We start from the raw sequence: 12,281 nt of genomic DNA, 5'->3' as shown, positions 1-12,281 counted from the left end.
GCCATGGCCCTTCCTGGCACAGGGGGACCTGAGGTCCTGCATGGCACAGCTCCACACGGCTGCCACCACTTCCCACAGGCCAGAGGGGACCTGCCACAGGTTTTCCAGACGTGGTTTCCTGATCTGTGGCTGGCAGCTGGGTTTTGGGACCAGCGGGTGGCTCCCCTCTGTCCCACTGGACGTCACCAAGATGGCAGGGGAGCCTCACCCCGGAATTGAGGCAGCAAATCTGGGGATGGAGGGCGTATGCTGAAGCCCATGTTCAATACTCTCACGGGGCACTTACAACTCACTGGCCCTTTCCCTGCGCTGCTTGTGTGCCTGTGTCAGTCCTGGCTATTCTTCACATCTCGTCTTTTAAGGACATTGGGGAATTTTAAAAATATAAAAACAAACAAGCAAAAAAAAAAAAAAAAAAAAAAAACCATACCGCCATAGCATCTCCAGGTGATGGAGACTCCCTCTACCGCCCTCCCTCCCCAGACACAGCGCGGTCGCTCCCCCTCAGGGCGCACCCGGGGCAGCCTGAGCCGCATTCCCTCCCCAGGGAGCCCATTCCTTGGGGCAGCCTGAGCCGCATTCCCTCCCCAGGGTGCCCATCCCTTGGGGCTGGCACGGGCACTCCGTCTTTCCTCTAGGCCAGGCGGCCCTGCCTGACGGGCTGATGGGCAAGGGGCCGAGGCAGGGCCCGCAGCTCCTTCCCGGGGCCGGCCGGGCGGGGAAGCCGCGTCAGCGAGTCCCGCCGGGCAGAACGAATGCCGGGCCCGCATTGTCCCCCGCCAGCCGCCGGGTGGTTTCGATACGAGCCTGTTTAACAGGGGGCCGATGGCCGACCGAGGCGCGGAGCCACCGCTGCTGCCGGCCCCCGCCTCCCCGCCCCCGCCGCTCCGCGCTCTTTGTAATAGTCTCATCTACAAGGACGATTGAAACTTTATAGTGCATGATTCATAGAGCGGGGCTGGCGCTCCGAGCCGCCGCGTATATTACATTAATCTGTGTCAGGCCACTAAAACAGAGATATGAATATGAATTCTCCATATTGCAGGGGAGATAAATGTGCTTGTGAATAATTGATCGGCGCCCGTGGAAAAGAAAAAAAAAAAAAAAAAGTTAGAAAAAAAAAGAAAAAAAAAAAAAAAAAGAAAAGAAAACGGGCTGGGGAAAACATGGGCATACCATGAAAGTTAGCCGGAGATGGAACTGGTGAGCCCCGCGATGAGCAGGGCTGGTGCGGGGCTGCCGGGGGCGGGGGTAGCCTCAGCCCGCACCGCGCCCCCGCCCCAGCTCCGCCGGTCGCTGCTGCCGGCGGCGGCTCCGGGGCCGCTCCGGTTCCAGAGAGTGCCTCAAAAACTCAACCAAAGCAGCAAGAAGGGATGACAGGAGCCGGGAACGATAACAATCATAGGAATGAGCCAGTTTGAGTACACACACTCTACTAATTTTCTTCTTCCCTTTCTCTGGGCTTTTTTTTTTTTTTTTTTTTTTTTTTACCTTGTTAAAAATAGACCTTTTTTTTCAGAATAAAATAAACAACAACAACAACAACAAAAATGAGGCATGCATACCAATCAGCGTGTTTCATAACTACGTCTCTGTGACAAAGCCAAATCCCCGTAAAGCTGCCGTTTGCTTTTAATCTGTTCTGGCAACTGCGAATTTCTGAGTTTGCTGAAATCGAGATTATATCAACTTTTCAGTATTCTTTCTTCACAGATTTCTGCCATTCTTCTGCAACTGATAAGTAAATAATAACAAAAACAAGACATTTTTTACTGGGAGAGAATAGAGGATTATGCAAACGTATAAAAAATGTGTTTTCTGGCAGCCTTTTAAGTAGCACGAAAATGTATCTTGGCACTCGGTCGTCGTACTAAAAGAAGTATATTACTCCTTGTAGTTCCCATTCGATTCAATGCAAATTTTCATATTGACTTTATTTATCAGGTTAGGGTAGCATCATCATTTAAAAAAAAAAAAAAAAAGGTAGGAGGCTAATACTTTCCAATTTACTCTTATCAGCTCGAAGCATTCCTAATTACGGCAAATCGTTTAGCTTAAGCTTCTTTATTATTCTCCCTGCACTCTGGTATTTTCTGGTATACATCTGCTGGGGTGGATGTCAATGAAAATATGACAGGAAAAAACTACAAATTATTTTCCTGCCAGGGTGACGTAAACGATCATTCCTAGCACGGTTCACGTGACAAGCGAAACCTCGGGATTGGGAAGCTCCCGCTCCTTCCCAACACCGGCGGCGGGGAGCGGTGTGCGGGCGTCCCGCCCGGCCCGGGCCCGGCACCGCTCCCGGGCAGCCTCCGAGGGCTCCGTGCCGAGGCAATGACACCCGTACACCTCTCCTCTCTGTCTGAAACTTCCTGCAGGAGAAATGGCCACCCCGCCGTGGCTTTCCGGGCAGGGAAAGGCGATCACCCTGCTCCCCCAGGTGTCGAATAGGCTGAGGCAGAGGCCCTCGGGGGTGCTGGGCACCGAGGCGCGCAGCCACGCCGGAGCTTTCCTGACTTAAACAGCACGGCGTTTCTCAGCTGGCCTCAGGACTTCTCGATTTTCCCTTTTTTTAAAGGGAAGTTTTTGCGCTCCTGTCCAAAAACTTTGGCGCCAGCCCGCTCCGTCCGAGCCGGCAGCCCGCAGCCCTGGGCGCGCTCCTCCAGCAGCGGCATGCGGCTCCCAGGCCGCCCCCCTGGAGACAGGAGCCCGGTGCTTCATCCCTCCCGTCCCCGGCAAACGCGCCGGGAGCCGTGGGGAAAGACGGAACGGGGCTGACCCCGCAGGGCTTCCGTCATCGTCCCCCGCTCCTGATAACACCCTCAGCTGGTTGGGGAAGGAAGCGTCAAAACTGTTAGCGTTACTGGTAGGGGGGGAGGAGGTGGGAAATTCAAATAAGCAGATGAGGGGAAAAAAAAATCTATTTCTGCAACAGAGTCAGCTCTAGAGATGCTGAGGCTTCCAAAGGAGGAAAACTGCCAACCAGATAACTACTGGGAATTATCGCTCCAGGGAGGATAATCAGAAGTGTAAGCGCACTCCGGAGGGGGCAGCTGCCTTTCCGGCCGAGTTCAGGGCGGGCAGCCCCCGGCATTCCGCCCCAGCCCAGCCGAGCCGCGGGCCGGCGCCGCCCGCCGCCCACAGAGGGCGCTGCGAGCCTGCCCAAAGCGCGGCCCTCGGCTCCGCTCGGAACTGCTCGGGCCCGCTCGGGTCGGCTCGGGACCACTCGGAACTGCTCGGAACCGCTCGGGCCCGCTCGGCCCCGGCGCTCGGCCCCGGCGCTCGGGAGCGGGCACCCGCCGTGAGGCGGACGGGCGAGAGGCGCCCTCGCTGCTCCGCTCCGCGCCGCTCCCGTCCCTGCCGGGGCTCCGGTGCCGCGCAGGAATCCCCGCTCCGCTCCCCCAGGACAGTTCGGCAGCGCCGCGCTCGCTCCGCCTCGCAGAGCGTCCCTGGAAGGTGCCGTCTCCGCCTTGGAGGAGCGGAGCCGGTCCCTGACAGCAGCAGCGGCGGCACCCCGGACGGCCGGGCTGCTCGAGGGCGGCCGCATTTCCCGAGAGGAATTTGGGAACCGGGGCAGCCGGTGCGGGACTGAGGCGATTTCATCTGGATGGATATGAAAGAGACAGCAATTGCATCGGGTTTACACCAGCACTGACCTGACGCACCCTTAAGCTCTACAGGCTTGAAGACTTTTTTCTTTCTTTCATTTTTAAATACGTCTACCCTCTCCCCGAAGGCTAAATTACTCTAGTTTGGTAAAAAGTGCAACGTTCTCTTTTGTTGGAACAATTTCCAACGCGAGACTATCTGTCATTTGAGAAAAGGAAAAAAAAAAAAACACCGAAACAACTAAAAGCCAAAATACAAACTAATTTATGGTATGCTAGGAACTGCAGGATGTCAAAATGAGTCTCTTTCCAGAGGCTCTCCTTCAGCTATTCCACACAAAATCTGGTTTGCCTGACCTGTTTCTCTGCTCCATCAGAAAAACGCAAAATGTAGGAGCCCCCCATAGCCTCCACCGCTTTGCCAACAAATCTCTAAGCCATAGTTTACGCAGTCTGCTCTTTGATTGATGTGATCTTGCAGCTAAATCAAGATCAATATTCTGATCTCTGACGAGAATTTTATTAATATTTTATTTGAAAATCTCATCTTGTTTCCGACAAGTCCTGGTTTGAGGTTGGTTTAGTTTGGATAGGGCGTCACCGCATTATTTCTTAATGGCTTTCCCAGCTGCTTCTTTCCATTTTCCACCATCAACAACCATCTGGTATCTTATTAGCACCTCAATGCTCATTTAGTGTTCTCATTTAGGAGGCAAAAAAAGAGAAATAAACACTCAAAATATTACACATTTCAACGGACTGTCTTTTTAAGATTAATGCCTTTATAAAATGATAGCTCCTGTCTCTCAGTCTATTTTCAACCAGCAGATCGGAATTGCAAAACTTTCTTCTGAGATTTCTAAGATGTGCAAGAGCTGCCTTTTTTTTCTTCTTCTTCTTTTTTTCTATTAAGATTGTATTTAATCTCACAGGAAAATATCTTTCACCGTTATATTTCCTCTGTGTTTATTCAAAGTGCATATCACTACAAATAATTCTTTTTCACTATGATTTTTTTTTTTTTTTTATCTTGGGAGAGAATATATACCAAAGAAATAAAGCTCTTGATCCAACTTAGCAGCCAGTTTGGACAGCAAAGTTTTACACTAGGGAACTGTGAGAAAACTTTCCCTTTCAGTTTCAAGAAAGTATTTTGTAGCGTAAGTGGAAGTCGGGTCCATTCATGTCTGGAAAATGGATACTATAGAACACATCTGAATCATCACAAATGAAAAAATAACTTTAATATTACTGAGGACATCTTCACTCAACTTTGTAAATTTGCGTGTATAAAAAAGGAAGCTTGCAACTTGTTTTTGGCAAAATAGCTTGGATTTGCTACTTGAAGTTTCAGTTACCCAAAGGAGGAAACTTGATGTTTTAAAAAAACTAATTATAAATGTTTGAATAGATTTGTAATATATGTATAAGATCTGTAGCAACAGAATACATACCTGAAGAGAGCTCATAATTTCATTTAGTTTATTAGACAAAAATATATGATTTAGACAAGTTTTGCTGACGTGTTATTTACAATCTGAAATCACTCTATATACAGAAAAAAGAAAACCACAAACACATGGGAAACATTTACCAAACAAATAATCCAAGAATGGTTAGAATAACACGATCTGAAATGGTACAATGAGGAAGGGGATCCATCTACAGATTTGTGTAATGCTTTTATGGATTTGCACCACCTTATTGCAAAAAGAGATTGATGGGAGTCGTTTATACCGTTTCCTTTTTTTTCACTCTCTCTGTCCTTAATACCAGTCTCTGTAATATTTTTTCACCAAATCATTTAATCAAGCAGAAGGGAGAGCTGTTAAAATTCTCGGTGTTCCCTCTTGCTGAGCCAAAGAGCTGCAGGGGGGGGGAAGGGAGAAGGAAAAAAAAAAAGTAACAATCTTTCAGAAAAAAAGTATCTTTTTTTTTTTCAATTGTGCATCTACTTCTATAGCATCTGAGTAATAGATAATTGCACAAAAATCATTGTCTGTAGTGTAATTAACGCAAGATCTTTGAGATCTGTTAGGTTTTAGAAAAGTTACAGTCTGGCTATGTACAATTGCAATTTAGTCTAAGTTTGAAAAGATTGGAGCAACTCCTGTGCTGTTCCCATTGTCGGTATGTAGTATTATGGTGATGATTAGGTGCTATAATTAGTCTTTATTATTGAAACACTCTGTTTCACATAAGTAACATTCCTACAGTGAAAACAAACAAACAAACTCACTTGTCACGGACAGGCTGGAAGGGCGATTTTAGCGGCTGGGGTGGGGAGTCAGTTCTTGGTACATTTTCTCTTTCTAGAAGGAGACAAAAAAATAAAAAAAAAAAAAAAAAAAAAAAAACAAACAAAAAAAAAACCAAAACAAATTAAAAAAAAGCCAAACAAAAACAGGAGAACCATTTTAGAATAACAACAGTAAGAACCTGGACACTGCAGAGAACACACTCCCCTCTCACCCTCCTGTTCAGATGTGAACAGATACATGTGTGTGTGTGTACAGCGCTATACCCTACTTTCAGTATTTCAGTAGTCTGCAGGCTTTTCTTGACACACTTCTTACTGTTATTGAAGTTATTGGGAGATGAGGGTCACAAAAGAGGGAAGGAAACCTCAAACTTATACATTTCACTGCGCTCTTCCTGAATTTTCATCTTACTTGATGGGTGTATAGGGTGAGAATGTAATAGACCATGTGAAATGTGCTTAATGTATGTGACCAACACGCTGGGTGGGGGGCTGGAAATCAAGGCTAGAGTAAACTGTAGCTCCATTAAAAGCAATCAGTTACACCAGTGTGACACCATTCCTCAAGGAGAAGTTCACGTGCACGTCTTGGGGGTGGAGGGAGAGGTGAAAGCCTGATACATTAATTACCTATGTGTTTGGGACTGGTCCTCTCTGAAGGTTTGTCGCTGCTTAGTGCTCCCAGGGTTGCTGTTAAAACAGAAGATTGTTGCTGGGCCTGGAGGTGGTGATTGTGATGAGCAGCATGGTGGTGATTTACTCCCAAAAAGGACCTCACATTTAGAAGGGAACTCTGAGTGAGGAAAGCCCCATTTGTCCAGTTGTGAAATTTGCCAATCTGGCATGTGTAGAGTCCATGGCTAGGGAGAAAAGCGGGGTGCTGAATCTGAGGAGAAGTGTGGTTAACCTGGGGAGGAGGGGGCGGAGGAGGAGAAGATTTCAGGGCACCATCAGGACTCGTTGCTGTCTCTGCCAAAGACCAAATCTTGGGTTTGCTGTGAGATGGCATCTGTAAATTGTTCGGTCCCCCAGGACTGATGATTCTCGTGCTATTGTCAGAGGCCTCCTTCACCATGGCCAGCGTGTCTTTGGGTTTCAGCCCTTCAGACCCTGACAGTGCCAAATCCTTCTCCTTTTCCAAGTGTTCCTCTTCGCTGCTTTGTCTCAGGAGCTCAGGCTTCTCCTCCTCTTCCTCATTGCTCTGCTCCCCATCATTCTCATCAATTTTATCTATATCTATGCTCTCCAGGTCAATTTCCTCATCATCTTCATTCTTCTCGGGGTCCCCCTCATTGTCACTCCCGAAGAGATTTGCATCTTCTTGGTCCTTACTCCTGGAGCCCCAGGTCACCTTGTTCTCCTTCTTGAGCCGCCGGCGGGCGTTGGCAAACCAGGTGGAGACCTGGGTGAGGGTCATCTTGGTGATGATGGCCAGCATGATCTTCTCGCCCTTGGTGGGGTAGGGGTTCTTGCGGTGCTCGTTGAGCCAGGCCTTGAGGGTGCTGGTGCTCTCCCGGGTGGCATTCTTGGGCCGCCCCGGGTCCCCGTATTGGAATTGTCCGTAGGGATAATAGGCGGGGGCAGTGTGGGCAGCAAAGGTAGCAGGGTGGACACCCGGATTATCTTTCAGCTCGTACTGGGAGCCCTGCAACACATTCAGACAAGCGGAGAGGAAAAAGCACATCAATTATCTCGTTAGCGTCTCTAACAGACCTGAATAGGCTACTCCGGGAGCCGGAATACGCCTTTCAGCGGTGCAAAGGGTCTTCACAGCCGAATTCGGCCCTGCCCGTTCCACGCTCTTCACATTTAGGTCATACAGAGAGGTATTCTCAAATGATTCCCCCTTCTTGCAGGGAAAGGAAAAAGAGGTGCTAAGCGGGGCTCTGACAGACATTATGAGTATTTTCTCCGCAAACCAAACCAAACCAGACCAAACGATGGAAACACAACTTTGCCTCCCTCTCAGCAAGAAAATTTACTGTGCCCTTGAAATTATCAGGCACATAGAACAGATACTACACCGCAGTTACCAACTAATGCCCGCGCACAGCGCCGCATTTATCTGCAAAGTACTCAGGAGGATGTTAGAAATGCATGCGGACCATTCTTTATTTTTGCTCCTAATGAGATGAGGCTGGGGGGAATGAATGCACAACTTCAGTACGAAGGGACTTATAATGTGAAAGACTTTGCACACACATGCCAACAGCTCCATCCCCGCTCCCCAAATCATACACCAAGATTCCGGAGTAAAACATTAACTTCTAACTCTTAGAACAGGCTTTAAACTCGGGAATGAAAACTGATCCATGCATTGTAGAATATGGATACGTAGACACTTTATCTCATAAGTTTTACTTTGATCCGGCCAGAGCAAACACAAGTTGTTTACAAGCGTTTAGAGACGGTGATTTATTTGCAATCAATATTCTTTTTATCATCAGTAGTAAAACACAGCAAGTCAAATTATCCCATCAGGTGTTTTGGTAAATAACATTTTATCTTTCTAGCAACCTCATTAGGCCTCATTATTACCGCAAATTGTCCAGATATTAACCTAATATTTTAGTTCTTAATTTGCAAATGTTCAGAAATTTAGAATTTCTTTCGAAATATCACCATCGTGGTTAATCACTGTAATAAAATACCAGGATACTTTGCGAGTAGGAACGGGAACTGTTCCAAAATAGCTAACATTTCAAGCAGTTTTCTTTCTTTATTTCATCTATTACGATCTTGCCTCTTTTTTTGTTTTGTTTTTGTTTTTTTGCCTAGTCCGGGAATACATTCTTCATACTACTATGTCATAATTTATGTCAGCCCTAGAAATCGACCTCTTCAATAATGTTTGTGAAGAAACTAATTAAACTTTGTCAAACAGTTAAGAAGGATCATGTATTTTAATTTCAGAGACACCGCTTATACACAAAGAGTAGCCCGATGTAATTTTTGTAATGTGTTACAGAGTAGGCTTTCTGCACTCCCTTTATTCTGCTGTCTTCTGTTATTGTTGCTGAAATTATATTTTTTGTGTAAACTCTGTTGGGAATTCTTTTGAAGAAGCCACTTGTGAATCACTCATTTCTTCTGTCTCAACTTTATCGCATTTCCAAAATCAAGGTTAAAAAAGGAGTAGGAAATGCATGCTGTTTAGAGTGACCTTACAGGAAATGTTTGCAGTAGAAAAATTATCTGTTTTCAGATGCTGTCCCTTGTTCAACAGCGTATTTTCCTATTTGCCTACATATATTTATTAAGAACCCTAACAAGTTATGCATTGCGTGCATTCAGTTATAAATATTCACACTTTTTCTGTGTCGGGGGAGAGAAAAGAGGGATATTTAGAAAATTAAGTGGAACCTATGCGTAGCGCCGCTGACAATTTTGGTGATACCAGCAACGAAAACGTTTCAATGACACCAGATATAAAACCAGTTAGTTTTTTTTAAAAAAATGTTTCACTTTCTAACTATTACGTTCTAAAGAAAACGTCAGTTTAATCCCGAAGACAGTCCGGGTGGCGACAATTTCTCTTAGAATGAACGCCGACATGCGTTCCTGCCTCGATGCCTATAATGGGATGTAGATGCCCTCTTTCGCTTCATGCAAATCCCATCTATGATACCCGCCATAATCAGAGTATGAAAAGTTCAAGGAACGGAACGGGACATTTTCAAGGCTTGAGGAAAATGCCTTGAAATAAACGGGAGCCCCAGGTACCGACACTTTGTCCTTTCGGACGGAACCTGTTTATTTCTCAGCGGCAAAGAAAAGTACCAAGCGGAAAGAGGAGCGCGCTGGACAGCCCAGTGAAACAGCAGGACCGACAATAACACCCGTCAACAACAACACCAATAACAACAAAGAAAGAAAAGAAAACAAAAAATAGCCGAGTTGCTAGGGAAAGCCGACAATACGGAGGCAGGAGCCCTGCTTAGCTGTTCCACCGCCAAAAAAAACTCGGAGGAGTTTTGCCCGGCTGGAAAGACGAGGAGGATGGGGGGCTTCGCGGGCAGACGGAGCCCACGACCCCGATCCCCTCTCTCTCCGCAGATCCGACGAGAGCCGCGCTTTCCTCTGCACGGCGGACCCCGCGCCGGGCGTGAGCCGCCACCGCAGCCGCCCCCGCGCTGGGCTCCGCAGCCTCGCCGCCCCCGGCTCCCCCGGCTCCCCCGGCTCCCCCGGCCGCGCTCGGCGGGCCCGGGCAGGCGCGGGGGGCAGCGCGGCGCTCACTCACCATTTGGGAGAAGAGGCCGAGGTCGGCGGTGTAGGGCAGGAAGGCGCTGTAGTTGGGGGCGCTGTAGGGGCTGGCGTACATGCCCAGCACCGAGGTGACAGCGGCCGAGCCGCTGCCCAGCTCGGCGCCCGCGGGCCGGCCCGAGGCGGCAGCGGCTGCGGCGGCGGCTGCGGCGGCGGCGGCCAGCACCCCGGGCCCGTCGCTCCCGTACACCGCCTGGCTGGCGCTGAGATACTGCGGGTAGCCCAGCTGGGGGAAGGACATCTCCGGGGCGCGGGTACAGAGGCGGCGGCAGCAGCACTGGCGGCAGCAGCAGAAGCGGCAGAGATATAAAAAAAAAAAAAAAAGAGGAGGGGGGAAGGGGGGGGAAGGAATTATACCAAAAAAAAAAAAAAAAAAGGGGGAGGAGGGAGCCTGCTGAAGAGCCGGGGAGGGGAGCGGAACAAACCCGGGCTTCTCTGGATCTCTCTCTCTCTCTCTCTCTCTTTCTTTTTTCCTCCCCTCCGCTCTTTACTGGAGTCAGGCAGGGCGAGAGAAAAGAAATCGAGCCGATAATTTTCTTTTTTCGTTCTGATTTCTTTCTGTCAGATATATATTGCACCCTAGGTATGGAGGAGGAGGAGGAGGAGTGTGGCAGGATTCAGTGGGGTGTCTTTCCTCAAATCTCGGCTCTTCTGTGCTCCTAAATCCCTTAGATGTGATCTGATCAACAATTGAGCTCCAACTGATGTGTCTGCCCTTAGGTCCTAGGCTGATCTTTCAGATACAATTTGAAGTTGATGTTTTGATTGGCACCCACTTGAGCTGGAAGCGCCGCCCCGCGCCCCCGCCCGCCCCGCCGCCCCCCTCGGCGCAGCACGTGGTGCGAGCCCAGCCCGGGCCGCCGCCGCCGCCGCCGCGCTCGGAGCTGCGTGTGCGTGTGAGTGTGTGTGAGTGCGGGCGCGCGTGTGTCCGCGCAGCTGCTCTGCTCCGCTCCCAGTGTATTTAATGTTTAGCAATGGGCTCCTTTCAGAAAAGCCCCCACTGCTGTATGACAACCTGTCTACACGATTTTACAGCTGTCCAACATTGGGGTTTTGCTGTTTCGCAGCCTTAGTGTGTCCCCTTTTAACAAAAACAACTGTGTTGCTGGGTTTTTTTTCCACCTTTAACATTGAGTCCCCCTTGTCGTCGTTGGACTCAGGAACAAACGAGAGTCGCCGTGAGAGGAAAAGGGGGCTTTGCAGCCAGGCAACTTGTAACAATTTACCACTACCAAAAAAAAAAAAAAAAAAAAAAAGGCAGCTAAATAAATAAATAAATGCGATCTCTCTACAGCAACCCACAAACGCCACTCATACACAAACACATACGCGCAACTTTACTGAAAGTCAAAAGGCTCCTAGCAGTACTTCCCAGAAGAATCTTTAGTGAAAGGAAAGGAAAAAAAAAAAAAAAAAAAAAGAAAATAAATAAAAATAAAAATAAAAATAAAAATAAAAATGGAGGAAAAAAAAAAAAAGACCCGCAGAGATGCGATCTTCCCCGCCGCCCTTTCTCCTCCTCATGCCCTGCCGACGGATTGACACTCAGGGACAATTATCATAGGCATTGCGACAGTTCTCGGAATACTGGAAATAAATAATCCCGCAAATCAACAACCTCGACATGTATGCCGAGGGGCACAGAGGACCCCCAGCCCTCGCCCCCGAGCGGGGGTGGGGGTTAGGGGGAAACCGAGTGTCTCGTTGGTTGTCAAAACTTCCATCCTCCCGTTTCACTGGGGACCGAGGGCAACACATCGGGGGGGAAATAGAAGGAGAGGGACGAGGCGGGGGGACACAGGGGACACACACACGAAAGGACCAAAACGAGCTCTTGCCATTATGATCATTAACAACAATGATTAGAGGAAGGGATTTTTTTTCCTCTCTCCTTCTCTTTCTCCCCTTGGAGAGGGGTGGAAGGTGCAGCGGGAGACAAAGGACTCCTCTGCGAGGGACCGGGCCGCCTTAAGGGAGGCGGGTTGTCACCGCTGTGCCCTGCCTGCGGTGTTGTCCAGTTCCTCGACGTGGCTGGGCTCGCCCGAACCGCGCTGGGACCGCGGGAGCATCGCTCTGCCCGGGCGGCACCGCAAACTTTCCCTTTCCTGCCGCTGCCGGGGCCCTCCCAGCTCCCCCGCTGTGGAAAA

General features: G+C 48.8%; 1 protein-coding gene across 1 annotated transcript; it reads right to left on the bottom strand.

Annotated features, from left to right (window-relative positions):
- Positions 1-5,135: 5,135 nt before the first annotated feature.
- IRX1 (iroquois homeobox 1) lies at positions 5,136-11,265 on the bottom strand. The gene is made up of 5 exons (XM_058033335.1): positions 11,257-11,265; positions 10,112-10,411; positions 6,502-7,516; positions 5,851-5,923; positions 5,136-5,477 (listed from the first exon to the last, which is right to left on the bottom strand). Exons 1-5 carry the CDS (start codon positions 11,263-11,265, stop codon positions 5,420-5,422), a joined length of 1,455 nt encoding a protein of 484 aa, XP_057889318.1. The 3' UTR covers positions 5,136-5,419.
- Between the last annotated feature and the right edge of the window lie 1,016 nt (positions 11,266-12,281).

Source organism: Melospiza georgiana, chromosome 1 (genome assembly GCF_028018845.1).
Source record: "Melospiza georgiana isolate bMelGeo1 chromosome 1, bMelGeo1.pri, whole genome shotgun sequence".
Lineage (NCBI taxonomy): Eukaryota > Metazoa > Chordata > Aves > Passeriformes > Passerellidae > Melospiza > Melospiza georgiana.
This window is presented reverse-complemented; position numbering and strand designations above follow the sequence as displayed.

Coding starts and splice junctions, on each gene's coding strand:
- IRX1 (XM_058033335.1), bottom strand. Junction 7,517..10,111: donor TCGGCCTCTTCTCCCAAATG/GTGAGTGAGCGC, acceptor AATGTGTTGCAG/GGCTCCCAGTACGAGCTGAA. Junction 5,478..5,850: donor TTCCAGCCTGTCCGTGACAA/GTGAGTTTGTTT, acceptor CCCCCCCTGCAG/CTCTTTGGCTCAGCAAGAGG.